The following is an 11,528-nucleotide window of genomic DNA, read 5'->3' as shown; positions in this document are numbered from 1 at the left end:
TTCCATGCAGCAGGTTAAAACAACTTTCGGCAAAAGAAAATCTAAATTGACATCAACCATCCGGAGGAAAATACATTTGCTGCAGATGCAATGACAATAATGTAATTGAAGAGACTGATCTACTCTAAGACTCCTCCAAGCATCTTCCAGGCAGAAGAAAAAACACTGACGTTATTATCTGAAGTGATCAAGAAAATAATTGCTGAGGACTTCTTGTTAAATGACTGTGAGATTCAAAAGTTCTATTGGTATTGTCTTCCAGATAACTTCACTAGGGCAAACTGATCAGAGATGTTAGTAAACGGTATGAATCACGTATGATTTATCTATTAGATGATTTATCAGCCTATTGAATTTTTGTTGTTGTTTGGTCTGTGACTGAAATCTGTGAAGTTGCAGCAAAACCGGTAGAAACAATGTACCTCCTAGATCAAAAGGACAGTGAAGATCATGGGAAACAGTTGTGTGAGTGTGTGTGATGGGAATTAAGCACTTCTGGCTGTTGCTTCTTTATTTCCTGTATTTGTGAAAAACTATCAACTTCAACCCTGAAAGTGAAGATACTGTGTTCTCACTATACTGGTAATTGCGTTATTAAGAATTGGATAGGATAGGATAGGATAGGATAGGATAGGATAGGATAGGATAGGATAGGGAATTAGAATTAGAAGAGGAGAGGATTAGAACACAACAGCACAGAATAGAATAGAATAGAAAGTTTGAAGGGACCTTGGAGGTCTTCTAGTCCAATCACTTCTTGGGCAGGAAAACCTGTACCAGTTCAGAGAAATGATTGTCCGATCCAATTAGAATTAGAAGAGGAGAGAAGAGGAGAAGAGAAGAGAAGAGAGGATTAGAACAGAACAGAACAGAATAGAATAGAAAGTTTGAAGGGACCTTGGAGGTCTTCTAGTCCAATCCCTTCTTGGGCAGGAAAACCTATACCAGTTCAGAGAAATGATTGTCCGATCCAATGACAGTAGTATTGTTGATTTTGCATAATTTTATTGTCCTCTATTTTCCCCACATCCCATAACCTCCAAATCAAGCTGCCACATCAAAAGTTGCAGGCAAATGTCCAGAGGTCTCTCTAAATAGCGAATTCTTCATTAGGAATAACTGTTTGAGCATCCATCTAAAAAAAGAACTGAACCCAGCTCTCTTTAAACAGAATTTTAAAAAAAATGTTGACGAAATATTAGGACCATTTTCCAGTTAAGAAGGATTTCTTTCTCAGTCCTGTAACTATCAAATTGCAGACAAAAAGTTTTGTTCCACAGAGAGATATACTTATCCGATCCAGTCTCAACTCTCAAAGTATTTTAATGGTTAAAATAAAAGAGTTTTTTGGGGGGGAGCAGGTAGTTGGTTTAGTCCTTATACACCTTTGCAGTTTGATTTATTGCAAACTTTTTAAATGGACGCAGTGGCTCAGTGGCTAAGATGCTGAGTTTGTCAATCAGAAAGGTCAGCAGTTTGGCGGTTTGAATCCCTAGCGCCACGGAGTGAGCTCCCATTAATTGTCCCAACCTCTGACAACCTAGCCGTTCGAAAGCACATAAAAATGCAAGTAGAAAAATAGGTACCACCTTTGGTGGGAAGGTAACAGCGTTCCGTGCACCTTTGGCATTTAGTCATGCCGGCCACATGACCACAGAGACGTCTTCGGACAGTGCTGGCTCTTCGGCTTTGAAACAGAGATGAGTGCTGCCCCCTAGAGTCAGGAATAACTAGCAAAAATGTGCAAGAGGAACTTTTACCTTTACAATATAGTCAAAGTGAATTGTAGTGGTTTACAAAACTAATAAGGCAAAAATAACTATGGAGGTACAGAAATGAAGATGGGCAATTTATCTACCTCATCTTCTTCATAATCAAATACAAGTGTCAGGTATGCACCTCTTCAACATAATTATTACCCAAAAGGAATACAAGAATTTGAATAACTGCTCAAATAGTTCCGATTCATTCTTACAACTGGCTGAACAGGAAAGCAGAGAGAAAAATTATCATTGGATATGAAATTCATCTCACAAAGTACAAGCTTCCAACAAGACCCAGGTAACATACATACTCAAGTAGGCAATGGAGGACATCCTTCAAAATAATTCGACCAAAGTTGTTGGACTTATTTTTACCTAGGAAATTCTCTGACTGCTATCAATAGTTACCTTGATTATTATTATTATTTTGAAACACCATACTGTACTCCGATTCACAGTTACTGGGGACTTCTTGTCAATAGTGAAATATGGAACGGTGTTGGATGTTTCTCTGTGGACACTTCGTGGAAAGTTTAACTGTACAGATGGCTAATATTTGAGTTAATCTTTATGCTTTCAAACAAACAGATTGATGGAGTGTCCAAATCAAACAGCACCAAATAGGTTTGTCCTCTCGGGATTTCCATACCCTGAAGAACTGAAGCTCCCCTTGCTTCTCTTCTTATCCCTTGTATTCATCTTGACTCTTACTGGAAATGTCTTGATCATCGGGATAGTGATCTCCAACCTTCAACTGCACAAGCCCATGTACTGGTTCCTCTGTCACCTCTCCATCCTGGACATGGCCTTCTCAGCTGTGGTGGTCCCCAAAGTTATTGCAGGATTCACTCCGGGTGGAAAAATCATCTCCTTTGGAGGATGTGTGTCTCAGCTCTTCTTCTTTCACTTTGTTGGCTGTGCAGAATGTTTCCTTTACACCTTGATGGCTTATGACCGCTTCTTGGCCATTTGTAAACCGCTCCATTATACCAACATCATGAGCTGGAAAGCCTGCCTCTTCCTCTCCTTGGGTACCGTAATTGGAGGCAGCTTCAATTCTGCATTTCTGACATCTCTCACTTTTCGTTTGCCTTATGGAGAGGACAACCATGTTGACTATGTCTTTTGTGACATTCCTGCAATGCTGAAGCTGCCTTGTGCTGACGTACACTTTAATGAGGTGATGAGTGTTGTTTATGTGAGCTTTGGAACAATGACCTGCTTTCTCCTCATCTTAGCCTCTTATGCTTACATCCTCACAGCCATTTTGAAGATCAGTAGCAGTGAAGGACGGCAGAGAGCCTTCTCCACTTGCACTGCCCATCTTACTGTGGTGTGCATATATTATCTGCCTTTGTTTTATCATTATATGAGGCTAGGTTCTCAGGACTCTATGGATAGTGTGGTAAGCATGTTCTACACCACCATCACCCCTTTGTTGAACCCCGTGATATACACGCTGAGAAACAAGGATATTAAAGCTGCTCTGGTGAAACTCTGGCATTGGAATCCAGAGTAGATAGCTGGAAATATACTGAAGACAAAAATTATACAAAGTAATATGGCAAATAACCAAATATATGTATTCATTTCTGGATGGAATTCTGAGCTATTCGTTGTGGCCCATCAGCAGAGCTGGCAGCAGAGCCGAACAGTGGGGAGGTTGGGGAGGAGGAATCTGAGACAGTCCTGGAGGCTGGGGAAGGCTCTGATGAGTGCTCTGTGTCGGAGGCAGAAATGGCGCCAAGGCCGTCTGGAAGTGGTCAGGTGCCTTCGGAGCTAGACAGCAGTGAGGCAGAGAAACAGCTGGAGCCTGTTCCCAGTGTGCGCATGCGCAGAGATGCCAGAAGAAAAGAGCAGCTCAGAAATCAGGGTCGACTCGGGAGTAAAGCCACATGTGGACAGTGAATGGCCCTCCCATAGGAAATAAAAGAGGAGCTAAAGGGGAGTGGACTTTTGCAGGAAACCATTCATTCACTCATTCATTTCAGGAGTGTGAAGATCTGTCCGTGAATCTCAGAGACTCTGTGCCAAGTCTTTCCTTGCACAGCATTTTGTTTAGAAAATATTTACATGGCAGCTTTCCAAGCTAGATAAGGTCTGTGCTCATAAATTCACCTCTGAAAGACTTTTGGCCAGGCCTTTGCTGAATGTGAATGAGAGGAATTCACATACATTTAATAAAAGGGGTTTTTGGGGAGGCCTAGTTCAGAACATTATTTTATGGCTCAGTTGATTAGAAAAATGGAGATCAACAGCTACCGTATTTTTCAGAGTATAAGATGCACCGGAGCAGTGACGTGCGGTGAGGTTTATGGCTGGTGAGGCAGATGACGTCATCAGCGCGAGCCGCAGTCCCCTTCATGTTGACTCAGGAAGGCAGGGAATGGGACCACGTGTGCAGGAGGCTTAAGCTGCCTCAGCCTCCTGCACACGTAGTCCCATTCCCCTCCTTCCTGACTCCTGAGTCAACATGAAGGGGACCACAGAGCGCGCTCCACGGGACCACGGCTCACGCTCCGCGGTCCCCTTCATGTTGACTCAGGAAGGTGGGGAATGGGACCACATGTGAAGGAGGGAGGCTGAGGCTAGAGGAGCCTCCTGCACACATTCCCGGACCACGTGTGCAGAAGGCTCCTCAGCGCCTTTTCCCTTTTTTTATTTTCATGATGAGAGCGGTGAGGCTCTGCCTCCCCTGCCTCCCCTGACCGCACGTCCCTGCACTGGAGTATAAGACGCACCAAGGTTTTGAAGAGGCAAATTTTAAAAAAAGGTTTTGTACTTGGCAGACCTCCCCAAAACAGCCCATTTTTCGTCAAAATGGTCCCTTTTAAAAAAATGGCCATGGGTAGCCTTTAGGAGCCTTGCAGAGTGCTCCTGAAGGCTGGGAGGGAGCAAAATTGAGCAAAAAGTGGCCCATTTTTTGCTCATTTCTGCCCTTCCCAGCCCCCAGGAGGACTCTGCAAGGCTCCTAAAGGCTATGCACGGCCATTTTTGCGAAGGGGGCAGGGTTTCCGTAGGCCAAAAATGCTGTATTCAGTGTATAAAACGCACCCAGATTTTGAGGGGAAAAGGTGCGTCTTACACTATGAAAAATATGGTACCTTCACACAAAGTCTGTTGTGTATAATAATTACATTTTTAACCTCGGGTGTGGAGGGTAAAGCTTAGAGATGTAAAGAAGTAGAATCACAAATATGACCAATGATCCTCCTACCTACAAATGGTTTCAAGAAAAAAGTCTGAAAAGATGCTCATGAAAGTATCTGAGATATAAGCAACATTGAGGGAAACCTGAAGTTTGCAGTTCACCCATTGCCACATGGCATTGCCTAGCCCCTCTCCTAGAAAGGTCCTCACCCAACAGACCTTGATTACAGAAGTTCAATGTCCTTCTCAAGTTCTGCTCTGATGGTCATGGAAGCAGAAAATCATCCATTCCACCAGGTCTATTTCGAAGATGTCATATATGACGGCTGGTGTGTCATTGCCTCCAACAGGACCAGTTTCTGAAGACATCTTGACCTTTTAAGGGAAAACATCAGAGAGGGAAAAAGAAGAATTACCTAGCAACTGATGTAGAGATTGTACTTTTTATTTGAAATGCACTTCATAACTTTGCAATATCTTTACTTGGGCTTCTCCCATGCTTTAGAAATGTCTCTGCTATTGTGATTTAAATAAACATTATTCTTTTGTGACCTTATTCCCTAAAACTGAGAAATAGAACATTCTATAATTGTATTGGCAGACATTATGGATAATATCTTTCTGCAAATGCAGCAGAAAATTAATCTGGAGACCTTTTTCACTAACTATAATATTCTTGTAATAAACTCATACTTTCCAGAGGACCAAAGCAGTGGTGGGTTGTAGCCGGTACGCCCTGGTATGGGCGTACCGGAACCTGCCTGGAGCACCGGATACCGTTCAGGTACGGTGCTCCAGAGGGCCCACCCGCCCGCTCGCCCGAGCTCCTTACCGGTCTTTTAAGTCTTTGGCACATCCGCACATGTGCACAGCGCCGGCTCGATGCTCCGCTGAGCAGCTGGAATGTTGTGGAGGCTCACAGAGGCACTAAGATGCATGTGCGCTCTGTGCACATCCATGTGGATGCCACCGGGCCCAGTCCAACCGTACCAGTTGGAACGGGATCCGGAACCCACCACATGACCAAAGACGTGGTAAAATATGGCTGCTTCCTCTTGTGTTGTTCTCAAAAATTGAGGAGATATGTGTGCAGCTGTTTCCTGTGGTGAGTTCCTGAATTTCAGGAGGAGGACACTTCCCCTTATCCAGTGATGGCGAACCTATAGCACGCGTGCCCCAGGTGACATGCAGAGACCTGTTCTGTCCCGTGATTTCAATGAATATGCAGACCCAGGCTTGGCTGTCTGCCATGACTAATTACACAGATAAAGCCACCCCTTGGCTGGGAGCCTAGAAAGTTATCTTCACAAACACAAGATAACACTTACAGATGGCTTTCGCAACGGCTGGAATATGGACTGTTGTCTCTTGCAAAGATTCCCCTCCCTTCGCTCCACTTACAAACTCTTTGGGAGGGGCCACACCCTTAACCAGCTGTCCCTACTTCCTTCTATGATGTCTTCTCCACAGCTGTTCCTGTTTCCTATCAATTCTACGCATACACACATCAGCAACAACCTCCCTCTGTTCCTCCTCACTGCTCCCTGACTCAGATGCCACCTGGTGGCCAACAGGCCTCTCTAGTTCCTGCTCTGACTCCAATCACCCTCCAGAGTCTTCCTCATCCTCCAGAGCAGTCCCATAATGGTCTGAGCTGTCAGAGTCCAACAACAACTCAGCCGGCCGCTGCTGGATCACAACACTACCTCTCTGCAGACATCGCCTCAGCTCAGCTCCACTGCGCATGTATGCACATATGCTGGGCCCCAGCTGGTATTTGGGTCTCTGCCACCCATGCACAGGGGGCATGTGGGAAATGTGCACGCATGCACAGGGGGAGTCGTATCTGCATGCACAGGGGCCAGGGGGGCTCCAGGGGTGTGGCACGCCCACCCCAGGCCTGTCTTTGCTCCCAAGAGACTGCAAGGAGGCCTACTGGGCCCAAAATTGAGTGTGGGAAAGGGTCGTGTGCGCATGCGCGGGGGCAGGAGGGATCACAGGGGGAGCGCTGGGGGAGGAAGCATATGCTTGGGATGGGGGTGGGATAGTTGGGACAGCATGTACATCAGTGATGGGTTCTGGATCCCGTTCCAACCGGGTACGGTTGGAACGAGCCCGGCAGCATCCACATGGACACGTGCAGTGCGCGCATGTGTTTTAACGCCTCTGTAAGCCTCTGTAACACTCCAGCTGCTCAGCAGAGTATCGCGCAGGCGTTGTGCATGTGTGCAGAAGCGCCAAAAACATAGAAGACCAGCAAGGAGCTCGGGTAGGTGGGTGGGCCCTCCGGAGCACCGTACCGAAACGGTATTCGGTGCTCCGGGCAGGCTCCAGTACGCCCATACCGGGGCATACCGCCTGCAACCCACCACTGATGTGCATGCACAAGGATGCAGGGCTCGGGGGGGGGTTGCACACACCTTGCATTATTTGCTGGCTGTTGAAAAACAGCAATGTTCAATTTGCCAGGTGGTTGAAATTCAAAATTACTTCTCCTTTTTTCTGGGTGTATCCCAGTGGTGGGATTCAAATGCGTTGACTACTGGTTCTGTGGGCGTGGCTTGTTTAGCGGGTGTGGCTTGATGGTCACAGGATGGGTGGGCAGGACCTGGTAGCCACGTGACTGTGGTCTCCGAAACAAAGCTGGATTAAAAAGAGAATACCCTCAACTGTTATAAGCTGCAATTATTCTCCAGGCAGGTTATTAATTACTTTGGGATCAAAAAGATTGAACACCGTTGCTCCATAAAACATCAATGCAATGCAATGGGGATATTAAGTCATGACTCATTGGTCTCCTTGATTGTAATAGGGATGAAATTTGGGCCCCGTGCCTTGATGGCAAGTTAGTTTCTCTGAGGAATTACTGCCCCCCATAATTGGTTCACCAGAGCGTGATCTCTCAAGAGAAAAGCACTTGGTTCTGACTCTGAGGAATGAGAAGGGAGGAAGCTTGGGATTCAAAGAAGATAAAGAGATGGAGGCAAGTTCTCAGGGCAAAATCATGTTCTGATGGGGCAGATAACCCCTGTGTCCTCTCTATGGAACATCAAAGGGTGTTAGATCTGCAAGTGTAAAGGAACAACTCGGTGCAAATCAGGAGCTCCCAGGAAACATGGAAAGAAACCTAACATGAATGTCCTGGTTCTCCATAAGCTTCTACCACACGTCAGTTGAAGGCAATTAAACAACTGGGTTAAAACAACTCACGGCAAAAAAAAGAAAATCTCATTGGCGTCCACAGTCTGGAGGAAGATGTGGTTGGGGCAGCTGAAATGACATTAATGTAATTGAAGAGGCCGATCTACTCTTCCATGCAAGAAAACAAACATTGAAGTTATTATCTGAAGGGATCGAGGAAATCATATCTGATGGCTTCTTGTTAAGGGACCATTAGTTTCAAAAATCTGACCAGCATTGCCTTCCAGGTAACGGCATTAGAAAGTCTGCGGCAAACCTAACAGAGATATTTATGAAGTTGTGGGAATTACGTATGATTTATCTCTCCGATGATTTGTGAGCCTCTGAAACGTTTTTCTTCAGTTTGTCGCAGAAATCTATGAAACTATAGAAATGGTTTATTTACTTCCTAGATCAAGAGGACAGCAAAGACCATGGGAAAAGAGTTGTGTGAGTGTGGATGAAGGGAATTAAGCACTGTTTCTTCTTTATTTCCTGTATTTGAGATAAACTATCAGCTTCAAGACCAAAAATGAAGATAACAATGGCAATCGCACTTAGACTTATATATCGTTTCACAGTCCTTTCACAGTCCTCTCTTTTTTTTTTTAAACAAAGTTTTATTGGTTTTCAAATATATAGGGGAGGGTAAATAGGTAGACAAAAATTTTTGGCAGCTTTCATACTGTTGGTAGAGCTCCCATCACGATACTCATTTATATAACATTGTACAACAAATTTATAGAAGAAAACAGTAAATCAAATCTTACTCTATATTGTTAGTCTTGTGTTCCTACCTGTTTCTCTTTGTCATTTTCTAATATATCACTAAATGCTATTGTTCCAAATATTTTTATTTTTTGGGATCTGAGCCTTTTCGATATTACTTCTTCCTCCCTGTCGCCAGACAGAGCCTCAGTGCCCCCCTCCTTCCCGTCTTGAGTCTTACTATCTTGTGTTTTACTGTCTCTTTCACTACTCCCACTCAATTCTTCCTCTGAGTGGAAAATTCTTTTTGGTGAAGGCCTCCACCTCCTGAACTGTATTAATTCTGATCCTATTTCCCTCCCAGAAGATTAACATCCCCTCTGGTATCAACCATTTAAACCAGATCCCCTTTTCATACAATTCTTTTGCTAGGGAGGAAAATTTCCTCCTTCTATCTCTTATTTTTTTCGGGATCTGTTTGAGAATGGTAATCTCTTCATTCTTTCACAGTCCTCTCTAAGCTGTTTACAGAGTTAGCCTATTTGCCCCCAACAATCTGGGTCCCCATTTTACCTACTTCCAAAGAATGGAAGGCTGAGTTAACCTTGAGCCTGGTGAGATTCGATCTGCCAAATTGCAGGCAGCCGGCAATCAGCAGAAGTAGCCTGCAATACTGCATTCTAACCACTGCGCCACCGTGGCTCAAGATGCTGTGATGTTCGCTATATTGGCAGTTGAATTATTAAGAAACGACCCTGCCATTGTTTATTTTACAGGATTTTGTGATCCTCTATTTCCCCCCTCATCTTATAAACCCCAAATCAAGTTCCCACATTAAACCTGCAGGTGCTGCCATCTTTATAGATAGTGAGTTCTGAGGCTGAAATAACTACATCTAACTAGGTAAAAGGTTCCCCTTGCACTTCTGTGCTAGCCATTCCCGACTCTAGAGGGCGGTGCTCATCTCTGTTTCAAAGCCAAAGAGTAGTGCAGTCCGAAGAAGTCTCCATGGTTATATGGCAGGGCATGACTAAATGCTGAAGGTGCGTGGAATGCTGTTACCTTCCCACCAAAGGTGGTTCCTATTTTTCTACTTGCATTTTTTACATGCTTTTGAACTGCTAGGTTGACAGAAGCTGGGACAAGTAATGAGAGCTCACTCTGTTATGCGGCGCTAGGGATTTGAACCGCCGAACTGCTGATCTTTCTGATCGACAAGCTCAGTGTCTTAGCCACCGAGCCACTACGTCCCACATCTAACTAGAAAAGAACTATCACAGAATTGCCCCTGCTTTCCTTCACTAAAAGAAAATATTGAGGAAAATGTTAAGTCAAATTTCCAGCAAAGAAAGTTTTCTTTCTCTCTGCATTCTTCTCGGGTTATAGGCAAAAAGAATGGGATGGTGAAGAAAATATTCGCCTCCAGAAAACCAACTTTGATCCATTTGAAGCCACTCGTGAGATCTGTTATTGCCACCAAGATATTTAATAATTATAATAAAAAGACTTTGGGGGAGGATGGGACTTGGTTAGTCCTTATTTTGAAATTTGATTTATTAGACATCCAGTATTTTAACCTCTTCATGGTCTAAATGAGTCATAGTGGCTTACGAAACATATTAGTCAAAAACAATTGATCCCTCGCTTCCTTTTTATAATTGAACAAAAGTACCAGAAATACTCACTCGTGTCTAAAATCTTCAACATCATTCAAGATCATTCAGATTTTGAACAACAGTTGAAATGGTTCTGTTTCATACTTATAACTTATAACCGGCTGAATAGGGTATCAAAAAAAATTACTGATATAAAATTTATCTTCCAAGAAAAACCACGTAATATACTCAAGTGTACAATAGAGGACTTATTTCAATTCTACCAAAGTCGTTGGATTCACTTTTAGCAAAGCAATTATCTGATTGAGTAAGGTTCTATATTTAGGCAAGAAAAACGAAATGCACAGGTACAGTATAGGTGGTACCTTGCTCAGTAGTAGTAACTGTGAGAGGGATCTTGGAGTCCTAGTGGACAACCATTTAAATAGGAGCCAGCCGTGTGCAGCAGCTGCCAAAAAAGCCAACACAGTTCTAGGCTGCATCAACAGAGGGATAGAATCAAGATCACGTGAAGGGTTAATAGCACTTTATAATGCCTTGGTAAGGCCACACTTGGAATACTGCATTCAGTTTTGGTCACCATGATGTAGAAAAGATGTGGAGACTCTAGAAAGAGTGCAGAGAAGAGCAACAAAGAGGATTAGGGGACTGGAGACTAAAACATATGAAGAACGGTTGCAGGAACTGGGTATGTCTAGTTTAATAGAAAGAAGGACTAGGGGAGACATGATAGCAGTGTTCCAATATCTCAGGGATTGCCACAAAGAAGAGGGAGTCAAACTATTCTCCAAGGCACCTGAGGGTAGAACAAGAAGCAATGGGTGAAAACTAATCAAGGAGAGAAGCAACTTAGAACCGAGGAGAAATTTCCTGACAGTTAGAACAATTAATCAGTGGAACAGCTTGCCTCCAGAAGTTGTGAATGCCCCAACACTGGAAGTCTTTAAGAAGATGTTGGATAACCATTTGTCTGAAGTGGTGTATGACTTCCTGACTAAGCATGGGGTTGGACTAGAAGACCTCCAAGTCCCTTCCAACTCTGCTATTGTATTGTATTATTGTATTGATTGATATCAATAGTTACCCATGACTAGGGGCCTGAAGAAGATAC

The 11,528-nt window shown here is 43.9% G+C and overlaps 1 protein-coding gene across 1 annotated transcript; it reads left to right on the top strand.

Annotated features, from left to right (window-relative positions):
* Nucleotides 1-2,355: 2,355 nt before the first annotated feature.
* Nucleotides 2,356-3,282, top strand: LOC309400590 (olfactory receptor 10G6-like; the record flags this gene model as incomplete). The annotated part of the gene is made up of 1 exon (XM_081969153.1): nucleotides 2,356-3,282. The coding sequence occupies one exon, from the start codon at nucleotides 2,356-2,358 to the stop codon at nucleotides 3,280-3,282; it is 927 nt and encodes a 308-aa protein (XP_081825279.1).
* Between the last annotated feature and the right edge of the window lie 8,246 nt (nucleotides 3,283-11,528).

Source organism: Natrix helvetica (assembly GCF_964273705.1).
Source record: "Natrix helvetica genome assembly, chromosome: W".
Classification (NCBI taxonomy): domain Eukaryota; kingdom Metazoa; phylum Chordata; class Lepidosauria; order Squamata; family Natricidae; genus Natrix; species Natrix helvetica.
The sequence above is the reverse complement of the archived record's forward strand: the minus strand, read 5'-3'. Positions and strand labels throughout refer to the sequence as shown.